This window comes from Brachypodium distachyon, chromosome 3 (genome assembly GCF_000005505.3).
Source record: "Brachypodium distachyon strain Bd21 chromosome 3, Brachypodium_distachyon_v3.0, whole genome shotgun sequence".
In the NCBI taxonomy this organism is placed as follows: domain Eukaryota; kingdom Viridiplantae; phylum Streptophyta; class Magnoliopsida; order Poales; family Poaceae; genus Brachypodium; species Brachypodium distachyon.
Genome location: NC_016133.3, coordinates 53,635,890 through 53,660,350, shown reverse-complemented (window position 1 = coordinate 53,660,350; position 24,461 = coordinate 53,635,890). Strand labels below are relative to the sequence as shown.

At 44.9% G+C, this 24,461-nt stretch overlaps 4 protein-coding genes and 1 pseudogene across 8 annotated transcripts; 2 read left to right on the top strand and 3 right to left on the bottom strand.

Moving 5' to 3' along the window:
* Nucleotides 1–911: 911 nt before the first annotated feature.
* LOC100831131 (uncharacterized protein At1g26090, chloroplastic) lies at nucleotides 912–4,271 on the bottom strand. 2 transcript variants are annotated; one of them, XM_003570172.4, is made up of 7 exons: nucleotides 4,021–4,271; nucleotides 3,523–3,666; nucleotides 3,340–3,414; nucleotides 3,075–3,262; nucleotides 2,828–2,993; nucleotides 2,326–2,727; nucleotides 912–1,315 (listed from the first exon to the last, which is right to left on the bottom strand). In XM_003570172.4, the coding sequence occupies exons 1-7, from the start codon at nucleotides 4,195–4,197 to the stop codon at nucleotides 1,184–1,186; spliced, it is 1,284 nt and encodes a 427-aa protein (XP_003570220.1). In that variant the 5' UTR covers nucleotides 4,198–4,271; the 3' UTR covers nucleotides 912–1,183. The 2 variants fall into 2 exon arrangements, with proteins under 2 accessions (XP_003570220.1, XP_014756958.1); XM_014901472.2 differs by lacking the exon at nucleotides 3,523–3,666 and having other exon boundaries at nucleotides 4,021–4,229.
* Nucleotides 4,272–4,354: 83 nt separating this feature from the next.
* Nucleotides 4,355–6,118, top strand: LOC100830825 (pentatricopeptide repeat-containing protein At1g77360, mitochondrial). The gene has a single exon (XM_003570171.4). It carries the CDS (start codon nucleotides 4,433–4,435, stop codon nucleotides 5,897–5,899), a length of 1,467 nt encoding a protein of 488 aa, XP_003570219.1. The 5' UTR covers nucleotides 4,355–4,432; the 3' UTR covers nucleotides 5,900–6,118.
* Nucleotides 6,119–7,247: 1,129 nt separating this feature from the next.
* On the bottom strand, nucleotides 7,248–12,515 carry LOC112271807 (annotated as a pseudogene).
* Nucleotides 12,516–12,992: 477 nt separating this feature from the next.
* Nucleotides 12,993–18,087, top strand: LOC100841445. Of its 4 annotated transcripts, XM_010237575.3 has the most exons (13): nucleotides 12,994–13,142; nucleotides 13,263–13,359; nucleotides 13,452–13,534; nucleotides 14,000–14,157; nucleotides 14,357–14,473; nucleotides 14,779–14,965; nucleotides 15,103–15,392; nucleotides 15,477–15,617; nucleotides 15,696–15,823; nucleotides 15,912–16,009; nucleotides 16,156–16,247; nucleotides 16,695–16,831; nucleotides 17,803–18,087. In XM_010237575.3, the coding sequence occupies exons 5-13, from the start codon at nucleotides 14,378–14,380 to the stop codon at nucleotides 17,867–17,869; spliced, it is 1,236 nt and encodes a 411-aa protein (XP_010235877.1). In that variant the 5' UTR covers nucleotides 12,994–13,142; nucleotides 13,263–13,359; nucleotides 13,452–13,534; nucleotides 14,000–14,157; nucleotides 14,357–14,377; the 3' UTR covers nucleotides 17,870–18,087. The 4 variants fall into 4 exon arrangements, with proteins under 4 accessions (XP_010235878.1, XP_010235877.1, XP_014756431.1 ...); XM_010237576.3 differs by lacking the exon at nucleotides 14,000–14,157 and having other exon boundaries at nucleotides 12,993–13,142; nucleotides 17,808–18,087; XM_014900945.2 differs by lacking the exon at nucleotides 14,000–14,157.
* Nucleotides 18,088–18,234: 147 nt separating this feature from the next.
* LOC100830517 (heat shock 70 kDa protein 17) lies at nucleotides 18,235–24,388 on the bottom strand. Its single transcript, XM_003570170.4, has 14 exons — nucleotides 23,515–24,388; nucleotides 23,076–23,308; nucleotides 22,294–22,453; nucleotides 21,632–21,877; nucleotides 21,406–21,542; nucleotides 20,788–21,121; nucleotides 20,549–20,710; nucleotides 20,178–20,252; nucleotides 19,988–20,085; nucleotides 19,848–19,917; nucleotides 19,165–19,221; nucleotides 19,014–19,075; nucleotides 18,856–18,928; nucleotides 18,235–18,770 (listed from the first exon to the last, which is right to left on the bottom strand). Exons 1-14 carry the CDS (start codon nucleotides 24,265–24,267, stop codon nucleotides 18,570–18,572), a joined length of 2,661 nt encoding a protein of 886 aa, XP_003570218.1. The 5' UTR covers nucleotides 24,268–24,388; the 3' UTR covers nucleotides 18,235–18,569.
* Between the last annotated feature and the right edge of the window lie 73 nt (nucleotides 24,389–24,461).

Genomic DNA, 24,461 nt, shown 5'->3' with positions numbered 1-24,461 from the left:
TACATTATCAGCCGTCCGTTCATTTTTCCTTTTGAATACAGAGGCGTCCACTCTTATCACAAACCCCAGCCGCTTTACACTGACCAAACAGACCGACCTTAGCTTAAACGGGAAGAATTGGTTGACCCAGCAATTCTGGTGGAACTACCCGTCGTGCGTTATAAGTGTTTGTTGTGCTTCAGCAAGCTCAAGCAAACCATGCATCCAACACCCGAGACCCTAAATTATTAGCATACCGCCATAGCTTTTCCCCGGACATCATTCTAAAAATTTAAAAAATTCTGCCAGTTCCTCCAACGAAACATTGGATAAAATTAAGGAATTTTCAGCCAGTTCCTCCGAAGAAAAATTGGTTGCGAGGGATAAGAATCATTTGGCCAGGTAAAATGTCTTTTGCAATCACTCTATATATACCACTTTGAAGAAAACACTGAAAAGGGTTTCGGACTGATGACTTGCTAGCTACAGCTCTAGTGACGCATTGACCAGCGGACAGTGATCACGCATGGTGACTGCTGCAGTGGGATCATGTCAAAAAGGAGCAAATCATGAATGAAAACCCGGGAGAAGGAAGGAAGGATGGCGCCAGCGCCAGCGCCACCACTGCCGCGAAGGATCTCGCGTCGCGTCACTCCCCGAAACCGAAACAGACTCGCTGCCACGCGCCCGTGCGACGGCCTGCCCGGATTTTGCTCGCCCGCTCTCTGCGCAACCCAGTATCAGTCCGGGGCCTGCGGGCGACGGAACGTCAGCAGCAGGAGCCAGGAATGGAAAGAGATACTCGAGAACGATGTTAAATGAGCAGCTACCTAACATTCACGCCTTCCGCCTGAACAATCATCATTCATCAACCATAGCATGGAGTATACTACTGACATCCCGATGCATTAAAGGTGGTAGAAGATTCTAGCTGAAACAAGAGAACTGCAAAGAGCTTCATCAGTCGAAAAGGGGCAGTTGTTTCTGTGCTAGTAACTGGGTTGTACTCCGTAATTTTTTCGGCAAAGCTATTTTTACATCGATTATCATCCTTCTTTATAATGTCAGTTGTGGAAATCTCACCATGTTTTACAAACGAATGATGAGATGAAACGGGGAATTAGTAAAATGCTACTGTACTCGGTTTGATCTGCCGAGACAGTCTTCCGAGTTGTGGATCACCGAGCGCCCTGCATGCTGCCGCCTACCGGATGCTAACAAGAAGGTTCCTGTCGATGAACTTGGCGCCCCCAACCTTCCCCTGCATCGCTGGGGGCAGCTTTATGACGCGCCTCTGATCCCCGGCCTCGATCAGTAACTCTGAGCCACCTCTATACTGCATTTTCAGATAAACGAACAGGTCAGACATATTTTAAGTATTGACACCAACAATCATAAAAACTAAAATCACTGATATCTTGTAAAAATCTGGAAAGATTCTTCGCAACTGTTTCACTGAAACCTCAGGTGACCATAAAAATGCTCAAACATGCAGATAGGGTACAAGACCGTAAGCACTTGGAAATATTCCCTCCGATCCTAAATTGTTGTCGAAATATTACATGTATCTAGACGTTTTTTAAGAATAGATACATCCATATTTGGGCAAATTTGAGTCAAGAATTTAGAATCGGAGGGAGCACGTTTTAGATCATATTGGCCGATGACCTTGAGATCACAACCAACTACTCGCCTTTGACCTAAATTGGTGTACATATAGACCTAGTTTTGGCATCACACACTTTACAAGTTCCTTTTGTGCTGCAACCAAGGAACCAAGTTGCCTGTGCCAAATTCATTTGAAATCGGTCATGGTTGGTATGGAGAAGCAGACAGCTAGATGCAGGAATCAGCAGTACACAGGATGACAGGAAGACATACATGGTTTCAGTACTAGCACATTGGATTTCTGGAACTGCTAAGAAAAGTTTGGCTTGCTAACTACTAAAGAAAATGAACAAGCTTAAAAGTAGATTTGATACCGAAAACTATCTAAAATAATTTGACCAGCCATTCAGCTGAATTAGTGAAAATGAGAGTGATCTGGATGTCAATTGCTAGGAACCGTGCGTTCATTTGAACACTATCAGGCAGTTCAGCACCCTAGTGATAATTGTCAAGTAGAGGCTCCATTCAGCTTCTTTGTTATTGTTTTAGGGATTCTACCTTTCTTGTCACTGAATACTTAAGGAAAGCCATGCAAATTTATATCAAGATAGAATTATCTCTAGAGAAGTAAAACTAACTAGAGATATTATTTAACATAATTTTTCCTAATTAGTTGACTAGCATATACAATGAAGCCAACAAAATTAAGACAGAGGTCAGTAGCAATATGGCCCATACCTGGTATAGTTTAATTTCAGACTTATCAAATCCTGGCATGAAAAGGGTTACAGACTTCTGTACAGTATCAAAACTAACTGAAGGATAAATCTGGTTGCTTTTATTCCTCAATAGATCCTTCGTATCTTGGCTCAATGAATTTAGTGCTTTGCCCCAATCTGCAGAAGAATCAGTTGGCAGAAACGGCAGAGCTGAGAAAGACAGTGGCAAAAACTTCTCAGCAACTTCTTGGTGCATTAGAGAGGGGTCTTCAGCATAACCAAACGCTCCACATATTTGTGCACCAGCTTGGATGGTGCACCCCCAGTATCTTAGTGCAGAAGACACTGAGATCGATCCCCTGGGATCCATGATGAGAAAGCATGCGAGTTTTGAGGGATCGGCAAACCAAAGCGAGACTCGCTACAAAATTTAGCAGGTTAATCTAATATTTAACAAATAGTAGAATATATATGCACTGGGTAACATATACTCGTATTTTTCTTAAACCGGAGTAACTTACATCAAGGAGTTGTTCAATTTCCTTCCATATCTCTGCACTCATTCTTACTTCACTAGATCTACCATTTGGTCTTGCAGCATCATAAATTAGTTTTAGTAATGATGGAGAAGCCAGTCTTCCTACATCGGTCTTCTCTGCTAGCTCCCTCACATACCTCAAGTAAGATCTGTCTTTTGTGTAGCAGCAACATTAAATTGTATAATCCTGGGTGAATGTAAGGTTAAAGCCAAGCAAGGATAACCTATACCTTGCCCGCTCAGTAGCACCGATGAGCCGTAGAATTTCCTCGGTATTATTGCAGTCATACACTACCACATCAAATTCTCCTTGTGAACTACTCCTTCCAGTGGAAAAAAAGTTAAGCAGCTTCTGAAGGGATAAGACTGAGCAGATCGAATCCATTCCAGGTAAGACTCCAAGCTCCTCTCCTACAATCTATCCTATAAAAAACAGCAACCCAAAATGACTGATTTATCCACATCTCCGATACTATAGCAAAGTAAATCACCTACCCCTTCAAGGACTCCTTGAGTAAGATTGCTCTGGGCATCTACTTTCTTCAACCGATCAAGGGGTTCAAGTAGCATCTGTAATTAAATCAGAAAGCACCCTTTACCACCAAGATTGTTTTTTAGTGTGTGATACAATATAAATATGAAATACCCACAGGGAAACACTTGAACAAAGCATTTTACTTTACTAGTCTCCAGCTTTATGGTCGAAAGATTAGCAGTACATTCAGTCAGCGAGTTCCCAATCTTACAGCCCATCAATTGCTCTGCGGTTGGGTCTTGGGACTGAATAATTAGGCATGTCTTCAGGCCTTCACTTGCATAATACTAAAACGTGGAGAAAAACAAAGTTTAAGGGAACTATTTCATGAATCTAAATAGTACACAGTGGAAACTGCAAAGCTGAGTCATACAACCCAATTCAAACTCGATACGCCATTCGATAATACAACCCATCGTGTAGATTTATCTAATCAAATGCTACAATGTATCCACCCAGCTCAAAGCATCTCAGGTGCTAAATCGTGTATTCATCTGGTCTGCTATGCTAATTAGTATCTTCTCACGTACATTGCAATTCAGCCTTGGCTATTACCAGCGCAGCAGCGAGCCCACAACAAATTCTACAATGTTCCATAACATAACAACAGGACAAGCACGGGAGAAAGGGATGGTTGTTACCTGAGCAGCAAGGGCCGCCGCCGTGGTCTTGCCGGAGCCTCCCTTACCGAGGAAAGTCACCAGTTTCGGGGGAGTGCCGGCACCGCCGGAATTGGCGATGACCAGGCGCCTCCTACGGCCTCCCCGGCCGTCAACGGCAAGGATTTGGCTCGCCGAGACGAGCAAGGAGGGCGCCATTCACCGCCTCCGGAGCTTCCCTCGCGATTCTTTGGATCCGCCGTTTCCTGCTCGGCCTTGGTCTCTCTCCGTCGCTGTAGCAGTTCAAGCTTAGCCGTCTCGGGAAAAAAAGGACGAGAGATATTAGCGTAGGATAGGGTTAAAGAACGTTAACCTTGGCCCATCTATCTCTCCAGTCTCCACCCACCCCGCGATTCAGAGTACCCGTCTTGCGGCGGCGAAACCCGTCGAGGCGATGTCCGACCACCAGGCAAAGCGGCCGTCCGACGCAGCCGCGGCCGCCCCGGCGGCCAAGCGCGCCCGCGCCCAGGCTGCCCCGGTGTTCCCCACATACAAGGACGCTCCCGACCTACCCCCCAAGATCCGTCTCCTCTGCGAGATACTGGCCTCCCCCGCCACCGATGTCGAGGCGGCCCTCGACGACGCCGCCGTCCGCGTCACCACCTCCGACGTCGAGCAGGTGCTCCGCTTCTCGTACGCGCACCCGCGGGGCGCCGCCGCCTTCTTCCGATGGGCGGGCCATCGCCACCTGCGCCACCAGCACTCCCCCTACTCGTGGAACCTCGTCATCGACCTCCTCGGCAAGAATCGCCTGTTCGATCCCATGTGGGACACCGTCTCCTCCATGCGGTCCCAGGGCCTGCTCTCCCTCGCCTCCTTCGCCTCCGTGTTCTCCTCCCTGGCGGCCGACCCAGTCAGCTCCCCCCTCAAGGCGTTTGTGGATATGCCCAAGTATGGCATGGACCGCGACACGCCCGCGCTGAACTCCCTCCTCTCCGCACTCTGCCGTGCCTCCAGGCTCGATGATGCCCGTGCTGCGATCCCTGTGGCACGTGCCGAGGCCAGCACTCGGCCGGACGCTGACTCCTACGCCATTCTTCTCGAGGGTTGCGAGGCTGCTGGCGACCCTGCCGTTGCACGTGAGGTGTTTGACGAAATGGTGCGCCATGTCGGCTTTGATCCTGCCAATGTGCCTGCGTACGACTCTTTCCTTACAACACTTGTTTCAAGTAGCTCCACCACAGCGCTGACGGAGGCAATGGACTATCTAGCTGTCTTGCGCCGGTATAGGTGTTCACCGGGGGAGAAGTTCCTCCGTGCTGCATTGGCTGCGCACCTGAAGGCACAAGACTTACGGGGTGCGCAGGTGCTCTGGGATGACTTTGTTGTTCGTCTGGGGCTCATCCCAGATAAGGAAATGTATAGCTCGATGATCATGCTGCAGGGCACTCTGGGGCATGCTGAGGTTATTGTGGAGTATGTTGATGACATGGCCTTCTATGGAGTGTTTCCTGACGCCGACACATACAACATGGTGCTCAAGTTATTGTTGAAGGGGAGGAAGCTCCGGGAGGCATCTGCAATATTTAGAGAAATGGTCAAGAACGAGTGTTGGCCAAATGAGGCAAATTGTTCGCTTGCACTTCGCATGTTCCTGGATACTCGTGATTGGGAGACGGGGATCAAGGTGTGGAACTGCATGGTGGCGAATGGCCTGCCTCCGTTGGAGGAGAGTGGGAATATGCTTGTGTCAAAGCTGAAGGATGAGATGCTGCCTGAGGCTTGCAAGTATGCAGAGGACATGATTGATCAAGGTATCAAGGTGAGCTCGTCAACACTCGGAAAACTGAGGCTGTGCCTGGTAAAGGTCAAAAAAGGGGCAATTCATGACCGCTTGCTTACAAAATGGAAGGCACGCTAAGTCATTTCTGGGTTATGTAGGATTGGGACCAGGAGTTAACTTCTGTCTGGCATGTGGCAATGCAATATCTGAAAACTGTAACAAAAAAAAAATTGTGCTACTTCTGAAATATTCTAGTGGGTGAGTATCTGACTTTTGGTATAATGTTAATTCTGAGAATCCACTGCAGTTTTAATGTCAGGGCTTCTGAGCTATTTTACTAGATAAATATTTGACTTATTTTCGCAAGGAAAGCTATCAGTCTTCGTTTTGGTCTTCATTTCCTTAGTCTTCTTTCTTCAGTTATTTCTTTATATGTCACACATCAGTTTTGCAAGTGATACCAATTAAGCTTCAATGGTTTATGAACATAAAGTTTGTTTAGACCCTTCTTTTCCAAGCAAAATGATAGGTCATCTTGAGGCCATGAGCCCTTGTTCATGGTGAGCAGTCTGCCTCTTGTTCATGTCTTGCTTTATCTAGTAGTCTGCATCTTTAATCTTGCCCCTTTTCCTCCATGTGTCTTCAAAAATTCAGATAGCAGTATTCTTTTATTGGTTGAGTAGTGTCTGCTGTCAAGTTTTCAGTTTTCTTGGAGAAGCCTAGGCAACAAATTTGACTGAATCAAAACTGTTTTCATATAAACAAGATCCCTTTTCTGTCCTCCCATATGTACTGAAGACTAAAATCGTCAGTGGTGAAAAATGATTTGAGCTTTAGCGAACCAGATACTATATATTGAGATTTAAAGTCTGAAATCTGATATGACTCTTGGGGCCCCATTGTTGGTTCTAACATCATTCCAGGAGAACATTTTTGAGGTTTCTTTTAGGAATATTCCGTTGTTATCTATTCTATTTTTACTGGTATCAGTATATGTTGTACTTGCATTTTAGACACTTCCTTTGTGTATGTTGCTTCTTTGTCATCTAATGCCATGTCCATGCCCTGACTAGTATGTGCCTTTTGTTTGAGATGAGACTGATAGTAGTGTGTTTCCATATTGACTACGCCCTCCGTTCCTAAATTCTTGTCGTGGTTTTGATTCAATACAAGAATTTAGGATCGGAGGGAGTACATGGGAAGGGCACAAACTGAGCCATTGATGCAAGCCTAGTTTTTGTCTTCATTTATGTCCATGTATCTGCCACCTGGTTAGTCTTCGATTGTATACATGTATTTGCCACCTGGTTTAGTTTGCTGATAGAAACAAAAATTAGCCACGCAACAGTTTGAGCACTGAATGGTGGAAAGTGCAAGAGGAATAGCTAGGAAGCAACTGCTAGTTCCTAATACTTGTGTCCTTACTGAAGAACATGTTTGCAGCTGGCATATGTCAAATTACAAGTCAAATTATGTCAAGCTCATGGAGTCGTCAGTTCAGGATGGTGAGTTGTGACTTTTGTTCTTCAGGAAATAGTTAGCCATTTTGGTATGCATACATCTGCTGCTTGTACAGATTTCAGGAAATTGTTCCTTCGACTGTACACAGTAGCAATCCAATGCTTCAGTGGTGATTTGAGCCGCAGAAAGTCAGTGACCTTCCGATTGTTTTTTAGTCTTCAATTATTTTTACATTTAGATCATTTATGTTCGTTCTGACAGGATGACGAATTGACGATATAACATATAACTTTGTTCCAGCTTTCTTGCGTCGATACTTGGGCATGTCACATTCAAACTTTTTTTTCCTGAAGATTCTAGGAGTATACATGCAGTGTTGGGGTGAAAACTTTGAGATTGGTGACGATCAACGGACAGAAAATTAAATGCCAGCAAATTGAAAAGCATCTAGCTGTTAAATAGCAAAACTGTAAAAAGTTTTCAGAAATTGCATTTCCTCGGTTGTGAATTCTATGTGCAAAGCTTCCTATAGTTTCGGCAAGAAAGTCTAGTTTTCAGAAATTGCATTACTACGTGTCCGAAGAAAGTTATCTCATGCTCCCAATTCTACATAACCTAGACCTAACGTGCCATCCATTTCGTAAGTAAGCGGCCATGAACGCGTCCTTTTCTAACCTTTGCTAGCCAACGGTGTCCTCTACATGATTGCAGGCCTCAGGCAGCATCTCAATCAACGTTGATACAAGCATGTCCCCACTCTCCTCGAACAGAGGCAGCCCATTAGCCAGCATGTAGTTCCACACCTTGATCCCTATCTCTCAATCACGAATATCCAGGTGCATGTCAGGTGCAAGGGAACAATTTTGACTCATTTGGCCAACACGCTCTCTTGGCCATTTCTCTAAATATTGGCGATGCCTCCCTGAGCTTCCTCCCCTTCAACAAGAACTTGAGCATCATGTTGTATGTGTCTGCTTTCAGAAACACTCCATAGAAGACCATGTAATGAAACTATCCACAATAATCTTAGCATGCCCGAGAGCCCTGGGCCATAATCATCGAGCTGCACATTTCCTTATCCTGAAGCACCTGCGCACCGTCTAAGTCACATGCCCTAAGGTGCGCAGCCAATGTAGCACGAAAGAACTTCTTCCTCGGTGAACACCTATACTGCGGATGACAACCGCGTAAGTACATCACCTCCGTTAGCGTCGTGACGGAGCTACTTGAGACGTAGTGTTGTAGAAAAAGTCATACAAATGGACACTGGCAAGATCAAAGCCGATGTCGTGCACCATTTTGTCAAACATCCCGCATGCAACAACAGGCCGGGTCACCAACAGCCTCGCAACCCTTGAGAATTACGGTGGTGGGAGTATGGTTGAGTGCTAGCCTCCATGCGTGCCATGGGCGTCACGGTGTGGGCGCCATCGAGCCTAGAGGCACGACAGACGATTCCTGTCACGAACGCCATCAAGCGTTCTAAATTATGGACAACTGGTGATTGTCCTTCAGGACTTGTAGGCCATTCTCACACTCTAATGCCTCAGCTAAACTATTGCTTCATGTGCTGTCCCCTCCCAAACAGCCAACACATAAGTGAAGCCGAAGTCAAACTCTATCGTTGACATCACATTTTTAGTAGCAAAGGAGTTTCTACCACGAAAGGAAGGTTACATACGTTTGGTTACTGATGCTTGTACATGTGTACCGTCAATTGATTTACTACAATTCTATATTCTACAAACATATTAAATAATTTAACTTATTATAGTCTAAATAGTCCCTACAAATACCTTAAAATATGGGTCGAATCGCGATTACCTACAATTTTGACAATGAAGGTGGCTTCATATATTCATTACATAGATCACCTGTGGCATGAAGAACACCCCTAAAATAGCGTCTAAGTGTCTTAAAGGATCTATCAAAATTGGTTGCAACAATCCTTTTAAATGTTATGTCCAAGAACATCACTACTACCACACATACTTGTATAGCGTCTTTGGGAAACTTGCGATCCCTCAATATATCATGAATCAAGAAAAGGAGTTCTTTCAAGCCTTCACACATTTCTACACATGCATCACACCTGTAAATGGGGTATATACCTTGAATTGGAGAGGAAGACAACTGAAAAGTTGTTGTTGTCGTCACCTGGTTCTTCCTGTCATGTTCCTCAGTTCCGGTCCTCCAGGATGGTCGGTTGTCGCGCTATGTCCTTCCTCCCTTCAGCACCGCCCACCCGTTGCTTCTTCATTCCCACCCCATGTCGTCGCCATAATAGAGGAGGGAATAGGGGAGGAAGTAAAACGAGTTGTCGCTGCTGACTTCTCCCTTTGCCATCGCCTCCTTCCCATCGCCGCCGCTGCCACAGTATGAGAGGGTAGGGAGGAAGGGAACGGGTTGCGAGAGAGATTCACGCATTAGGTTTTTTGGGTAGGCTTTTAAACCGGGTGAGCGGTGGGAGTGGTGAATCACGTGTTCGCAGAGTAGGCCCACTTTTTCAAAAGGCCCCATGCAAAATCAATAAAAAAGCGCATAAAAATTTACATATGGATTACACTTACTATAAAATCCACATAGTATACACAAGATTTGGGCCACAGTTTGTGCTCAGCCCTGGTCCGTCGCACTCATTTCCTTGCTCACCTGATGAGTGATTTGAGCAAGAATCATTTGGTCCAACCAATTTGATGTTATCGCGTTCCGTTTCTGGAACGAATATTCCCCTCTACGAAACCACGTAGTTCCATTCTGATTTAACCAAACACTCGGATGACCTCCATATCTAGAACCATTTTATTATATTTCACTTCATTTCCCTAACCAAGTAAAAAATAACACCACATATAAGCATTGTTGGCGGTCTAGATCCTCAGAATCCTCCAATTTAATCACTAAAGCAAGCCACCACCACCATCGGTTCTCCCCGTAACCATCACCTCTGTGGCTTTGTCTTGAAGAATAATCAACCGAAGCTCAATATTTTTTTGAATGAAAAGCCCAGGGCCTAGGAATAGAAAATACAGAAATGGGATGCCACGACATGTTGAATTCTACAGGAATTCAGAATACAAGAATCAGTAGTAGAGTTGTTTAGTTGCACGATAGAAAAAACAATGCAAATTTTTCGCACAAACACTAGCGTTAGCCATAGTTGTTACACATTTTTTCTCCAAAAGGTATAACCCCTCATTAGAATTCATATAAAGTTAGGGTATAGGAAACCAGTATATACAATTTTTGTATAATGAATTTTTCTGAACCAAAGAATCCATATAGGAAAATTCCTATGGGCTACAATCCTATGCAAGATCGTACCTTCAATCCAAAAGAGGCCCTCAAACTTTTTCAGATAATGCGTGAATACAGCCAGCCCACTCCCAACCCTAAATTATAGTACGGCGAGCTCAAGCCAGAAAATTTAGGACCCATTACGCTTCCCTGATCCTGCATCGCAGCACTTCGGAGCTGGGGAGCGGCCACAGTGGCTCCTCGTCGGCGAGCAGGGCAGCTGAGGAGCAGGGCTGTATGAGCAACCATGAAACTGCGAGTTGTGCGTTGTGCGGCTAGCGAGAGGGTGGAATCCTGTTAGGGAGGAGACCGGGCGCAATTGGCCGAATGGCACCATAGTAGGAGTCTCTCTTGTTTTCAGTCAAAATAATTGGCAGAATGGCCGACGGTTTCACAACACATAGGTTATTGGCCCACGCTAGGCGTCGGCCGGGCGATCCGAGAGAGGAATCCGCCGCCTCCCGAACCGTCCGATTGGAATGGCCCCACCGGTTGGATCCCGCAAAGAAGAAATCAACTATACATGAAAGAAATATCCCCGTCGTCCTAATCACCCCCACGCGACCAGCCCATAGAATCTCACGACGTCGCGCCGGCGGTCGGTGAGGAGACGACCGACGCTTGCAGCATAGCACCGCGGCCTGCTTACAGCAGCAACATCGGTGGTCCATAATACCTCCGGCAGGAAGCGATGCGGCCTTGCAGCATCGGCCTATGCAGCTTCCAGCCCCGCACTTCGCAGTTTCCAGCACCCACGTTGGTGGTTTGCAGCAAATTCAGCTGGAGGCGGTGCCTCCTTGCAGTATAGACGTCGATGGCCTGCCGCAATACCGGCAAGAGGCGCTGCCGCCTTGCCGCATCGCTCTGCAATACCGGCAAGAGCCTCGCGCCTCGCCGTTTCAAGTTCTGCCAGCGGGAGGCGTCGCCGGCTTGCAGCAGTGACGCCTGCAGGTCTCCACTCTGCATAGTGCCGCCTTGTAGCACTGCCGCATAATGGTCGCAACATCGCCGCCCGCGGTTCAAAGCACTGCCGGTCGCCGTTCGAAGCATCGACGCCTCCCGTTCCAGCACCGTCGTCCGCTGTTCGCAGCAGAGCCTGCCAAGTGCTGACATTCGCTGCCTCCGCTTGCGGCACCGATGGCCGCACTCGCAACGATTGCTTGGCCCTCACAGAAACTCCAGCCTCCGGCCACCGCTCTCCGCACCACCGCCTCCACTCGCAATGTCACCGGCAGCCTGGCCTCGCACTCATGCGTGCGGCTGCAACGATGGAGATGCATCCCAGAGATTGGAACGAGAGAGAGGATGAGGGAGAAGGGGAAAGTAAGAGAGAGAGAGGGGATAAGGTCGAAGCGTACGAGAGAAAGGGAGAAAGAGAGCTGATGTGTCGTTTTCTCACCGTCACGTGTCACGCGCGCAAGGCGGTCGACATCGCTCGTGCCATCGGTCGGTGGATAAGAATCGTTTTTCTAGATTATTTGATTTATCCTTTCTTGCATAGTTGTTTAATAACTTGCTTGGATATAGATATTGGAGCTTGACATTACATTTTGTTGGTTCGGGGTTCCACTGGTCTTGGAAGCATTCGGCCTCGATATGTCAGTCCGGAGTCCGGACAGCCGATTTTGATCGCGTTCCGCCGTTCGATCAGCGATGGCAATGGGTACGCTATACCCGCGTACCTGACGGGTTTCTACCCGTTTAAGATGCGGGTTTGGTAAGAAAATTTACCCGCTGGTATGTAAATGGTAAAATTTTGTACCCGACGGGTATGGCGGGTACGAGAATGGTATTGTACTACTCGAACCCATCTACCCGTCTACCCGCATCTAAGTTGTTAGCTCAGTCCAAAAGCCCATTAAATTTTGACTCAAGCCTAACCCAATACCTCTACCGTATATAACTCTCGATGGCCCAACACCTAACCCTAATCCCATCCAATGCCTCGTCACGCATGTGCCTTGTCCGCCGCCCTGGCTCCTCCTGTCGCCAGGACCACGACCACGCCTCCTCCACGGACCACGGCGGCCGCTGCCCGCAGCCCTCCTCCGCCGCTAGCCCCACAATCGGTCCCCGCGGACCACGACAGCTGCAGCTCCCGGTCCCCTGCGACCCCGCCCCTCCTCCTCCACGGGACCACGGATCCGACCTCGGCCGCCTCCTCCAGTCTTCCGTCCGCGGCTGGGTAGTGACTCAGACGATGGCAATCCCATCCGGCCGGCTGCCGGCGAGATGACATGGGCAGGAGAGTAGATTTGGTGGCGGAGCTGCGACGGAAGCAGTCGGTGGGGGACAACGGGTTCCGGCCGGTGGTGCCTGCGAGCGGCCACCATTTGTCTGCATGAGCAAGCCCCTGTAGAGTTCCTTCAGCGGGTCGGGTACAAATACCCGCGGGTAACCCGTACCCGTGATGGGTGGCAGGAATGGTAAAATTTTATACCCGGGTGGCTGTGGCATCCGGACGTTCGATGTCTGGCAAAATGGCCTGGTCATTCGCAACTGAGAGTACCGCTTCGACCCAAAACACAAGACCCAGGTTCGACCCCCGCTCCAAGCGATTTTCCCCTTTTCTCTATTCCCCTCCTCACTGCCTCCCTCCAAGCCAACGGCGGCGCCGGTCCAGGTAGCGGCGCCTCCCTCCCTCCCTCCTCCTCCAGTGCCAGCGAGTCCTCTCCTGCCCCGCCGCCGCTCCCTCCCGACGACCTCGCTCTCCTCTCATCTCTCTCCTTTCTCTGTGCTGCAGACCCGGCAACCCGGCGGCCGGCGCAGGTAGCGGCGACCCGGCGGCCTGCACAAGTAGCGGCGCCCTCCCGCCTCTTCCAACTCCTCCGGCGCCAGCTGTACGCTCTCTTCCCGTAGCCCTCCCTCCTGGCTGGCCTCACCCTCCCCTCGCATCCCTGAACTGCTGCTGCTGTTTGAACTCGGTTGTCAGGTAGTACTCTCTCGATGGAAGAAGAGGAACAAGAAGAAGAGTAATCAGACACAAGATAATGATCGCTTATCGGGGATTCGGAGGTAATCGAAACAGCTGTATTTCATGTGTTTCTTTGTCTTCGCATTCTTAGCGATCGTCGTAAAGGCTTTCTGTTCTCTCTCTTCAGTGTAGCCGAGTCACTACTTTAATCCATTTAGTTTAAAACAAAGCATGTTGGAAGTTTTTTTTATATTTATCTATATGAATCAGGTTAGGTAACAAGTGTTAACTGATAGTTAGTTATCGTGTATACACATTTGGCATGTGTACAGAACAGCATAATAATCTACAACTTCAATTCATCACTTTGACCATCCAAACAAAATTTGACATTCAACCCTAATATCAGATCTGGGTTCAGAATATCTAAACATCCAAACAGAAATATTGACATTCAATCTCAATATCTTGTTGCATTGGCATTGGAGCCAATGAAATGCCAAGCCTCCCAATGTCTACATCCAAACAAAGCCTTAATGATTTGGCACTGTTTGCTTGTTGCTCAGGCGGCTGCAATAAATTAGTGATTGAGTTGCATGCATTTCAAATGTACTATACGCGAAGAGTTGAAACATGAAGAGGAAATCAGTTGATTTTTGCTGTCGATCCATTGCCTGAGTGCTGTCTCCTCCAGGTGGTTAATTACCGATTTGTTTGCCGCCTGGTAAACTGCAACCCTATTCCATCCAACTGTGGTTCTATTATGTTCTTCTTCTTCTTCTTCTTGTTCAGCATGCAAGATATAGATTATAGCTTTTGCTTCAGTCCTTTGTGCTGTGTGCATACTTGTCTCTTTTGTCCAATAGTGTTCACCTAATTTCACCAGCTATACTTAACAATATGTATGTGCGCGTTTGATCCAGGGACTTTCTGACGTCATTGACATGGAAAGATTCGATGATGATCGTAGCACACGACCTCGGTCTCTGACACACTCTGATCATGCCTCTGATTCCGTTGAGGATGCAATATCTGACGAGGTGCTACCTCTGCTGATGCTGAGCTATATAGGCTGTCTTTTGTGTGCTTGGCCCATAAATTTTATAAACTTTGTCGCCGTTCATGTGCTCATGTCCAATAAAACTGTTTCAAGCTTTATTAGATGCGGACACTGAACCACTTTATTAGATGTGCAAAATGTAACTTCCGCTTCTTTCGTAAGCTGTTGCTATCCAATGTATCTGACATTTTCTTACATTTTTGGTCAATATTTTAACTTTCCACCTGTAGCAGCATATGAATTGCTTGCTGAGCGTTGACTTTGTCTTCTATTGTATATCGACAGGATGTTCTTGCACCAACAAGGCTATCACTGGCTTGTGTTGCTTCGATAAAGAGAGAGAATGATAACAGAATGGTGGAACATGATAAATCAGCCATCTGGAATGAAGTTCTGGAAGAAGCTGATGAGCTAGCCCATGTGCATAAAGATCCTCTTAGTGCCACATCCCTATCTTCTGGAACAAGCAAAAGTATATCGCTGCATCTCCTGTTATATCTTTCTTATGAAAGAAATGAGGACTCTGATATGTAAAATTAAATATTTCCTTACATAACTTCTCCTGGTGGTTTCCTGTATGATGTGTTCTCTTTTTCACCACTGATGCAGGGAGCAAATGTGAAAACAAGCTCAGATTCTCAATACGTGGATCCAAATCTTTTCCATCAAATGTAAAGATGGAAAACTCGTACATCGGGGAGCAAGAAGTTTCGTCAGGAATGCCACTAAGTAAAGCTTTAGAAACTATGATGGCTGAGCAGCTGGAAAATATTGATGAAGAAGTTGAAGGTTTCCCCTCAGATTTTGCCCATCCAATCAAGGATGCAAAAATTTCAGTTGCTGAACTTCTTGAAGATCTACAGGATAGGAGTGGCTCTTCTGTTAAAACACCAATTTCGGTGTGTATTTTGCTTTTCTGGTGCTGTTCCATTATTTGGAGTTCTTAAACAACACTTGCTTTTTCTCTGAATATTTTAATGCAGTTTCATCACACCAGAGCTAAGGAACGAAAGCCAAAAGTTCCTATTTCTGGGAAGAAAATAGTAGCAGTTATAGATCAGAGGAATCTTGGCAGCGAGGAGCCCTTGGAGCATGTTATTGGTGAAACATCTAGCGAGGAGGAAGTATGTTGTTAACATCAGCACTGTTAGTGGTAATTCTTCAGTTATAATATTTGTCATGATACTTCTATCCTGTAATAGGATACTGTTCAAAACAACTTGACTATGGTGAACAAAGATGTGAAAGGGCAAACTATGGCTGACCTATTCCAAGAAGCTTTTAATGCAACAAACATGGAGGGTACTGAACTCCCGGTTAGAACAACTGGGTATAGTAATCCTGATAATTCTTTTTCAAATGGCGATTTGAATATCTCTGGATGGTCTCCTTATTTATTTGTTTATTTCTCTGTACAGAGCTGGTTATTATGGAAGGATGCAACAGATTATGCAGATGGAAAAGGATAGGCACGCTGAGTTCTCAAGGCAGTATAACGAAGGGCGAGATTATTTAGGTGGTCCTTAGTTAGCTATTGTCGAATTGTATGGTTATGATAGACTTGCTAAGTAGTAGCAGTTGGTATTACCTCTATATGTTCATAATAATCCTCATCACTGTGTATCCATATATTGATAAAGTAGTGCCTTTTCTTATTTCCAGGTGATTCAAAGGGAGTTACTGTCCAAATTTTGTCAAGGTCCTTGGAAGGAAAACTAACAGTCTGCTTGTGCTTGTTCAAGGAAGAGAGTAATGTCAGTGCTTCATCTTTCAGAAACTCTTTATTTAAACATGTGTACATGCCAAAAAATGGATATGTTTCAGCCTTTTAAACATATTATTTAAAATTTAAAGAGACATAGTAGTGCTTTTTTCCGCATGCCCCGTAAATCTATCTCGAAATTATTATAGTTAGTAATTAATTTGTGTTAAGACTCACTTTTTTTAATTTAAGCAAAAACCAAAATCAGGGCAGTTTTGTCTTTTCACAACTACATAACCCCTTGCCTGGTCTACATGGCCAAAAATGTAAGGGTATACATAACTCATTTTCAACATTTGTAAGGTGAATAAAGTTTTGCTCCCCAATCCTTTTCCTTTTCTCAGCGAGAAATTCTAACAAATGAACCTTATGCTATACTCGAATGCTATTTCCCAGCATCTTTCCAGTGGTGTTATCATCGTACTCGTGTTTCTTGCAGTTTCCCATAACAGGCCAAGTCTCAACAGATTGTGACATGGATGTTAGCAGCACTAAGAGAACCATTATATTCAGTCCCAAAATATGTGACAGTGTGGATCTTGTAGCAGGAAATGTAATCCACATTTACCCACCATGGTATGCTTCTTGCAACATCGTATATTCTTTGCCAGGCTCAATTGGTAAACCATTTTTCCGATTCAAGGGACATTCTGTTGTAGGCTTGTAGCCAGGATGCTAAATTGGTTTTGCTGAGTAGAGTGAAGATATTTATTTGACAAAAGCAGACACATGAATCAAAATCACCCACATGTAAGTAGAATGAAGACATAGGAAAACTTCAATGGTCTACCAATTACTCCCTCCATCTAATTTTAGAGGGCGTACACATTCCGAGGTTTAACTTTCCAACAATTAGACAATAATATGTGGGTTGTGTAGCATAAAAACTACTACCATTGGAAACTTTTTTCGACTACGAATTCTATGGTATAATTTTATTGTCACACACGACCTACGTATTATTTGTCTAACTAGTGGCCAAAGTTGAATCTCGAAATATTTAGCTTGTTGGCTTTTAGTCCCTAGAAGCTAAAGAAGCAGAAGCTTCAGCCTAAACAAAGGGACCCTTAAAGCTTCTAATGTGCTAGGAGTAGAGTTTAAGGACAGACTCTGTGACCAACCATTAATAACCACTCATGCTCTAGACTTTATGCACTATGCTGTTTTCCTTGAACTTGATCAGGCGCCGCAAGGAAGCAAGAACTACCTAGTCATTTAGGAATGCAGAAATTATGAAACAGCACCGAACACTTTTAGCAATTCATTCTTTGTTCAGTTAGACTTAAAAAAAGATTGTTCAGGTAGACTTGAGACACTGCAATGATGTTTTTAAACAGATGCTCAGAAGTACAAAATATGGCTAACATCTGAGTACGTAACGCGCAAAAGAAAAATAAGGGGATTAATTTCTCATGTATCAGTAAAATGCACATGACTTGCGCAATTAGATCATTGCAAAGCCGAGATCTGCTTGTCTTTTCATGCTTTGGGTCTAACGAGTCCACAGAATTGAGAAAAGATAAATGACAATTTGGTTACCTCGACAGGAAAGAAGTTAAAGTGAAAGAAGAGGAGGTGATTCTTTGCACCTACTTCTCGCACCAAGCCGCGTGAATGACAACTTGGTTACCTGGGGATCCTTCTTTTATGCAAGACGAGAGGAAGAGCAAGTCGCTCTGCAGTATGCACGCCGCACCTGGCTTGCTGACAAGTTACATATGTTTATGTATACATTAGTGTATGTACCAGATATTGTGACCCCGCATATTATACGCATTGAAGAAGTATGTCACAGCCGGCTAATATCATACGCTGCTGCTTTAAGCGTGAAATATACTCCGTTTTCATCTGCATTTGCATCGTACCAGCCAATTCAAATGCTGCTGCTTTAAGCGTCATTTGGGAGGTTACAGCTTAGCGGAAAAGGAACAAACGTACGCACAATCGATCAACCAAGCTCCAAAATTTGAGATAAACACTAGGGAAAAAAGATAATACATTGATACTTGACGTGAAACCCCTAGTATCTGTCATATCGAAAATAAATTAGTCCATTACAACAATGCAACTACAAAGTTCTGACAACTAAATCTTTTGAGGCACTATATCTTGACGGCATTCCATAGTACTGCTATACAGCGACTATCAAGTTCTTCTGGCCCGTACAGCATCTTAGTCGCCTTGAAATCCTACACAAGCTCGTCTTTTCGCAGCCAAACAAAACTGTGGTGAGTGGTGACAAACTGTCTTCTCGGAGTATATGGAGTATCTCTCAAACCAGTCCTAAGGGGTGTTGAAAATTAGATTCTAATAATCACAACTCATCATGGGCTTCTGGTTCCGAATCGTCAGTCTTCTCCGGGGCATCTGATTCTGATGAAGTATCAGTGGATTCAGACTCACTTGATGTAGATTCTGAAGAGGCAGTTTTCTCCTTGTTAGCAGACTCTTCTTCCGTTGGAGGCTTCTTCTCAATCTTTGGTTTTGGTTTTGGAATTCTATTGACACTAGAGACCTGCAGCATCAATTGAGTTCCCGTTGTTGAGAAGTTGATATAAAGTTGAGCCTAGTATTCCGTGATACTGCTATGAAATACTTACCTTATCTTGTAAGTCCAACACTTTCTGATAAACTTCTTCAGATGTGAAAGCAGGTGTGCTGTAGAGAGTCGTACTGCAATACAATACGTGGAATCAGAGTTGGCCACTTGAAAGGTAATTTGAACTCGATTAAGATTGTTGTCTTTCAAAAGACCTACCTTTTTTGCAGTGCTTCCTTCTCGTCCAACCAAGTTCTTATTTTATCTGCTTCACTTACGACCTAGGCCCAGATAGCATCACATAACCAATAAAATAATCACTAGTAGTCAGAAAATGAATTATTCAAACTTCACTAAGCCACTGGGTTACCTCATCTACTCTCTTTTTTGGAAGCCAAGGTTTGTTTGTCTCCCAGTTCTTAACAATCTGCAGAAGATCATGAAATTATAAATGAGAATGTGCAGTAATGCAGCAACCATGAACTAGAACAATCTAGTACAAAATTTCACAACTTGGTAGCTATATAATGTAGATAGAATTAAAAGCGCAGGTTTAGCTCATGGATGAATTTTCAAATCTTTGGGTTTTTTCTGCTTACAAAGTATCTGAGAATTATCAGGAAATATATTTTGCATTTGCAAAATAAGAAAGAAAGGATCCAAGAATTGCGCATTTTGGCATGATCTCTTCTATTTTTTTAGCACTATAACAGCCTCAAGAACCCATGAACATAAACAATGGCAGCGGGCGATTGTTCTAGGTGCGAAAATATAGTTTTGTCACAATGATGGGTGGGGTGAACCATGCCATACGTTTTTGTTACACTATGCTTCACCTAGTAATGACCTTTCCCAGAAAAAAGGATTCATGCACTATGCTTCTCCAGCAGTGACATTTCAAAAACATCAGTAAATGTTCTGTCATCAGATCCGTACAAGTATTGTTTTAGTGCAAACGGGTGAATCTTCTTGTCCGTATATCAAAATGAACTATTCAATGACATCATGTCTTATAGTTAGAAAAAAACATCATTTGATATTCAGCGTGAATACCTTTTGTAGCTCCGTAAGATACAATCGAGCACTTCCACAAGCTGCTGGTCGGGCCTTTAACTCGCTCAATCTGGATAATAAAGAAAAGAAACAATGTCAATCATTGAGCAATGTGATCTGAAGTGATAAAAATTAGTTACCTGAAAAGAATTGGATCGCCAATGGCCTTAAGCTGGTCAAGGCGCTCTTGAAATTCGTTTGCTTGAGCCTCTTCATCCATATACAACCAATCTTGCACCTGCAATTGTGAACAATAACTTCAGCATGTGACATATGTCCTAGACAAATGGTACCTACAGCAAGATCAATTATTTGAAGTTTAGAACTGACCTCACTGAGTTTCTCTGCAAAAGATTCCCTCTCCTGTTCAGTTGAGACAGCCAACAGATCTGTGTTCTCTTCCAACTGAGATGTATCGAACACCAGCAATTAAGCAGTCAATAAATAAATTACGTGTAGCACATAATATGCAAAAACCGTGTTACTTGCACTGTTTTACATTATTAAATTTATATGCATTTGCCTAATTTTATTGAATACGAAAATGATCAGTATAGAGTTTATGTTCAATAGAATAAGACACGCCGTTAAAGTTTTCATATATATTATATGGAGAAATCACCCAACTTTCTGAAACCCATTAGCTAAGTACATGAAATCACTCACATCAATGTTCACTAAAGGACTAGAAGGAAAGTTACCTTCTCCTTCATAGAGTATATGTAAGACTCCAGGTTATTTTTCAGTTCAGCAGTTCTCCTCCGTTCAGCATCCTTCTTATCAAGTACTTCTAACCTATTTTTTGCTTCAGAATATAACTCCTTTGAAAGAATTGATCCAGCACCAGCCGTTTTTTCAACAACCTATAATCCAGAAAAAAAGATTAATTAAATGATGTTATGTCAATATTAGCATCAAATTACCAATCATTATAGATTACCTTCAGTGGAACCCTGAACGTTCTTTTCTTCAGCACCTTCTCGGTTATTGCATCTCGAACATTACCCTCATCGTTGGTATTGCTCAAATTATTTGCGTCACTTCCAGAACTTGGATTCTCCTTACTATCTGCCGTACTATCAGATGTTCCTGATTCAGAAGATAAAGTCTGATCGGTGGCATTACTCTCTAGTGTCAAGTTCTTCTTTGGAATCTCAGCCCATTCAGTTATCTCAATCACTGCTTCTGCTCTATCAAGAGAAATAATTCCACTTCTACTCAAAGAGAAATGTAGGTTTGCTTTGATGGGTGCAGATAAATTGCGGCTTCCATACCTAATTGAAAAGACACACGGTTAATTTATGCACTGAGACAAAACACGTGGTGCATACATGGCATTAGGATAAGCATAGTTAATATCAATTAATTATTTAATTTAGAATGTGCTAGAACTTCTTTTAGTTCAAATGAATTCGATTGACATGACCATATGTATTGCTACCTTACAGATGGAGCATCCGCAACAAATATCGGTCTACATAAAACTATAGTCATGCCGACTGTTCAGTTGACAACGAGAAAGCTTGAAAGTTCAACAAAATGCATTATGCTGGCTTACTTTTCACTAGCATCTGCCAGTCCTGATATGGAATACTCCGCAAACTTGTGTGATGAAACACCTGGAGGTAGTTCAGAAGCTTTGTCATAGCTGAGAGAGACATCAAAATCCTTGGTATGTTTGACGGATCTGTACAACTGTAGATAACAGACGAATAACAAGCTTGTTTAGACATATCTGAGAGCAAATTTTGCAAAGTAGAAGACAAAAGACTAATTTTTACCACCTTTATTGGCATTTTTTTCATCCTCGGCACCAGTACTTGATCAGTACTTTCATCTTTGACATAATCTGGTCCATTTATTTCAAAGACAAAACCGTAAGGAGAACCATCAATCATCCCCAATTTACGGTTTAGCTTAATCCCATCACTCAAATTAGCAGCATGCAGCGAGGCACCAAGAACAATTGCTTCGTCAGCATCAAGATGCTTATCCAGCTCACTCCGTCCCAGGAATTCCTGCAGCTTAGCCTGTAACAGGAGAATTACGACTGTGCCCCATGAGTCAAATGGACAAATGATGCAAACACAGGATTCAAATAACAACAAATGATGCAAACAGATAAGGTGCATAACTCTATTTCGTAAGAAAATGAAGTCCTACATGTGACTGGCAGTTTTCAAAGCCTCTTGAGGCCGACAACAAATATGAGAGGTGCAGAACACTTGATTGAATTTGTGATGAAATATTCGTAGTGAGGAGAGATGAAAAAAAGCAGGCAATCATGTGCATCACATGTACACTCACCCAGCTTATAACCAGCTTAGTTTATAGGAACATAAAGGACAAAGTTCAAGAGATTAAAAAATTCAACAGTACTTCATACCATTACGTCCCGCAATGCAAAGTTAAGTTGAAGTCTTAAACAAAAGCTAAATTTAATCACCTGCAATTTTGGTACCCGGGTAGCTCCTCCTATCAGCTCTACAGCATAGATATCATCAATTTTCATGCCTGACTGCACAAGAACTTCTTTAATCGGAGTTAGAGCCTGCTCCCATAAATCTTCACAAAGCTCTTCAAATTTCTCACGTGTTATGGTGCTCCTGTAACAAATAGCACCTATCAGCTCAACAGGTAGAAACCTCGGAAATTTTCCTTGTCATGATTTAAGACTACAAGTTCACTCCACATCAAGAAGGAAATAAAGAAAAGCGCACATCATGGGCTGGCGAAAAAGATCAACCATTCCATAACAATGTGGTAAGGAATACAACTACTGCTGCAAATATCGGCAATTAGAAGCTAAGAAGCAGGTGCGAATCATAACCTTCCAATTTTCATATAATCACGGATATGTAACAGAAGTGGATGCACCAGTATGAGATATACGAAACCAGTTAAGTACCCTATGTTTTGCCTTGCCCATGGCCCCCTATTATGGCCCCCTTCTTTTCAGCTTCCAGGACGAGCTAAACTGATTTGGAAGCCTAGCACAAATTTTAGGGCTGCTTCTCCAGGAAGCTGGGGGGGAGCAGCTTCTCAGGGAAGCCCATCGAGGAAGCCGAACAGAAGGGAGCCTATATCATAGTTCGTAGGTTTCATGTTTTAAGAGTTGAATCTACACAGCACATAGATTGGACGACAAGTCTGGCAATGTTAACCTGTTGGGTATATTGAGTTACATAAATGGTAATCCTAAGGTTATGCATGTATGGAAGGACGCACCTGAAATCGATATCATTATATAGAGATTCAACTGAGATCGGAGCTGCAGTGTTAGCACTCAGAATTTCTTTGGTTCGCTTAACTTGCTTCTTCAGCTTAGCCATTGCCTTGGGAGACTGACGGATGTCATCCCCATTACCAAGCTGCTTATTAAACTGATCCGCGAAATAATTTACCAAACGCATTTCCATTTCTATGCCTCCGAGTTTGGAGTTCCATCTGACATCCTTAACCTGCAGAGAATTAGCTAAAAGCGTCAGCAGCAGATTATGTAGCTACCTCCTCCAGATAGCAACAAAAAGAATCATATTTTTGGGGGATTTAATATCAGTTAGGCATGCGAAAGCAGAAGTAACAGAAATAATTCAGAGATCTACCACGAAGGCCTATGAGAGAAGCAGAATTGAATAGCTAAGAGACCTGGAGGGGAGAATTGTACCTGGAACTGGTTCACGGACACTGTCTTCCCGAACTCCTTGGCGTTGTAAGACGAGTAGTACACTAACGCGGCGTAGGTGCTACCTGAGCCCATGTCGTAAAAGATAACATGCCGCGAGCCGTTGGAGAAGTCCTTGTCGATCCCGTACTGCAGCGCGGCCCCAGCGTGCTCGTTGATGAGCGCTAGGACGTTGAATCCGGCGAGCTGCGCCGCCTGAGTCAGGGACCGGCGCTCGGCCTGTCCAAAATAGGGCGGCACGGCGACCACCGCGTCCCGCACAGGCGCCCCGACGTGCGCATCGGCGATCCCAGAGGCATAGTGGAGCACCATGGCGACGATCTCCTCGACGGAGTAGACCTGCCCGTCGTCCGCGCGTACCGCCGCGGCGCCGCGCGCGTCCTGGACGAAGTCGTACGGGAGGAAGAGCGACTGCGCGAGGGACTGCACGTACGGGAAGGGCTTCCCGAGGAGGTCCCGCATGCGGGCGAACACCTTGGACGGGTGGCGCGCGGCGATGCCGGCGGCCTCCTCGCCGGCGAGGCGGTTGCCGTCCGCGAGCGCGGCGAGGGCGGGGGACTTGCGCTTCGACATCTCGTTGATGGCGACGGCGATGGGCGCGCGCCCCGGCGCGAGGTGCACGGCGGCGACCTTGAGCCACTCCGAGCCCAGGTCGATGCTCGCCACCGCCGCGCTCGCCGGCGGCACGGCGACGGCCGCGACGACGAGGGCGAGGAGGAGGAGACGTGGCGCCATGAGGGGCTGTTAGTAGAATGGCATGTAGGGGCTTAGGGTTTGGAGATCTGGAGTGGGTAGTGTGGACGGAGCACGCGGTGGTAGAGGAGAGGAGCACGGGGGAGAACGATCTCGACGGGAGGAAGGAAGAGGGCGTGCGTGCTAATATTTCCGGTTCCAATTTTTACGTTTGCTTCTGAGACCCTGTAATTGTT

Bases quoted from the DNA above. Each gene is read 5' to 3' on its own strand.
- LOC100831131 (XM_003570172.4), bottom strand. From the start codon at position 4,197: ATGGCGCCCTCCTTGCTCGTCTCGGCGAGCCAAATCCTTGCCGTTGAC. The intron at 3,667-4,020 runs GTAACAACCATC...TCCACGTTTTAG, and splicing joins CGGCGGCCCTTGCTGCTCAG to TATTATGCAAGTGAAGGCCT. The intron at 3,263-3,339 runs GTAGGTGATTTA...TTTATAGGATAG, and splicing joins CTCAAGGAGTCCTTGAAGGG to ATTGTAGGAGAGGAGCTTGG.
- LOC100830825 (XM_003570171.4), top strand. From the start codon at position 4,433: ATGTCCGACCACCAGGCAAAGCGGCCGTCCGACGCAGCCGCGGCCGCC.
- LOC100841445 (XM_014900945.2), top strand. From the start codon at position 14,378: ATGGAAAGATTCGATGATGATCGTAGCACACGACCTCGGTCTCTGACA. The intron at 15,393-15,476 runs GTGTGTATTTTG...ATTTTAATGCAG, and splicing joins CTGTTAAAACACCAATTTCG to TTTCATCACACCAGAGCTAA. The intron at 16,010-16,155 runs GTGGTCCTTAGT...TCTTATTTCCAG, and splicing joins CGAAGGGCGAGATTATTTAG to GTGATTCAAAGGGAGTTACT.
- LOC100830517 (XM_003570170.4), bottom strand. From the start codon at position 24,267: ATGGCGCCACGTCTCCTCCTCCTCGCCCTCGTCGTCGCGGCCGTCGCC. The intron at 20,711-20,787 runs GTAATCTATAAT...TCTGGATTATAG, and splicing joins CGTTCAGGGTTCCACTGAAG to GTTGTTGAAAAAACGGCTGG. The intron at 18,771-18,855 runs GTAAGTATTTCA...TTGATGCTGCAG, and splicing joins TGTTGGACTTACAAGATAAG to GTCTCTAGTGTCAATAGAAT.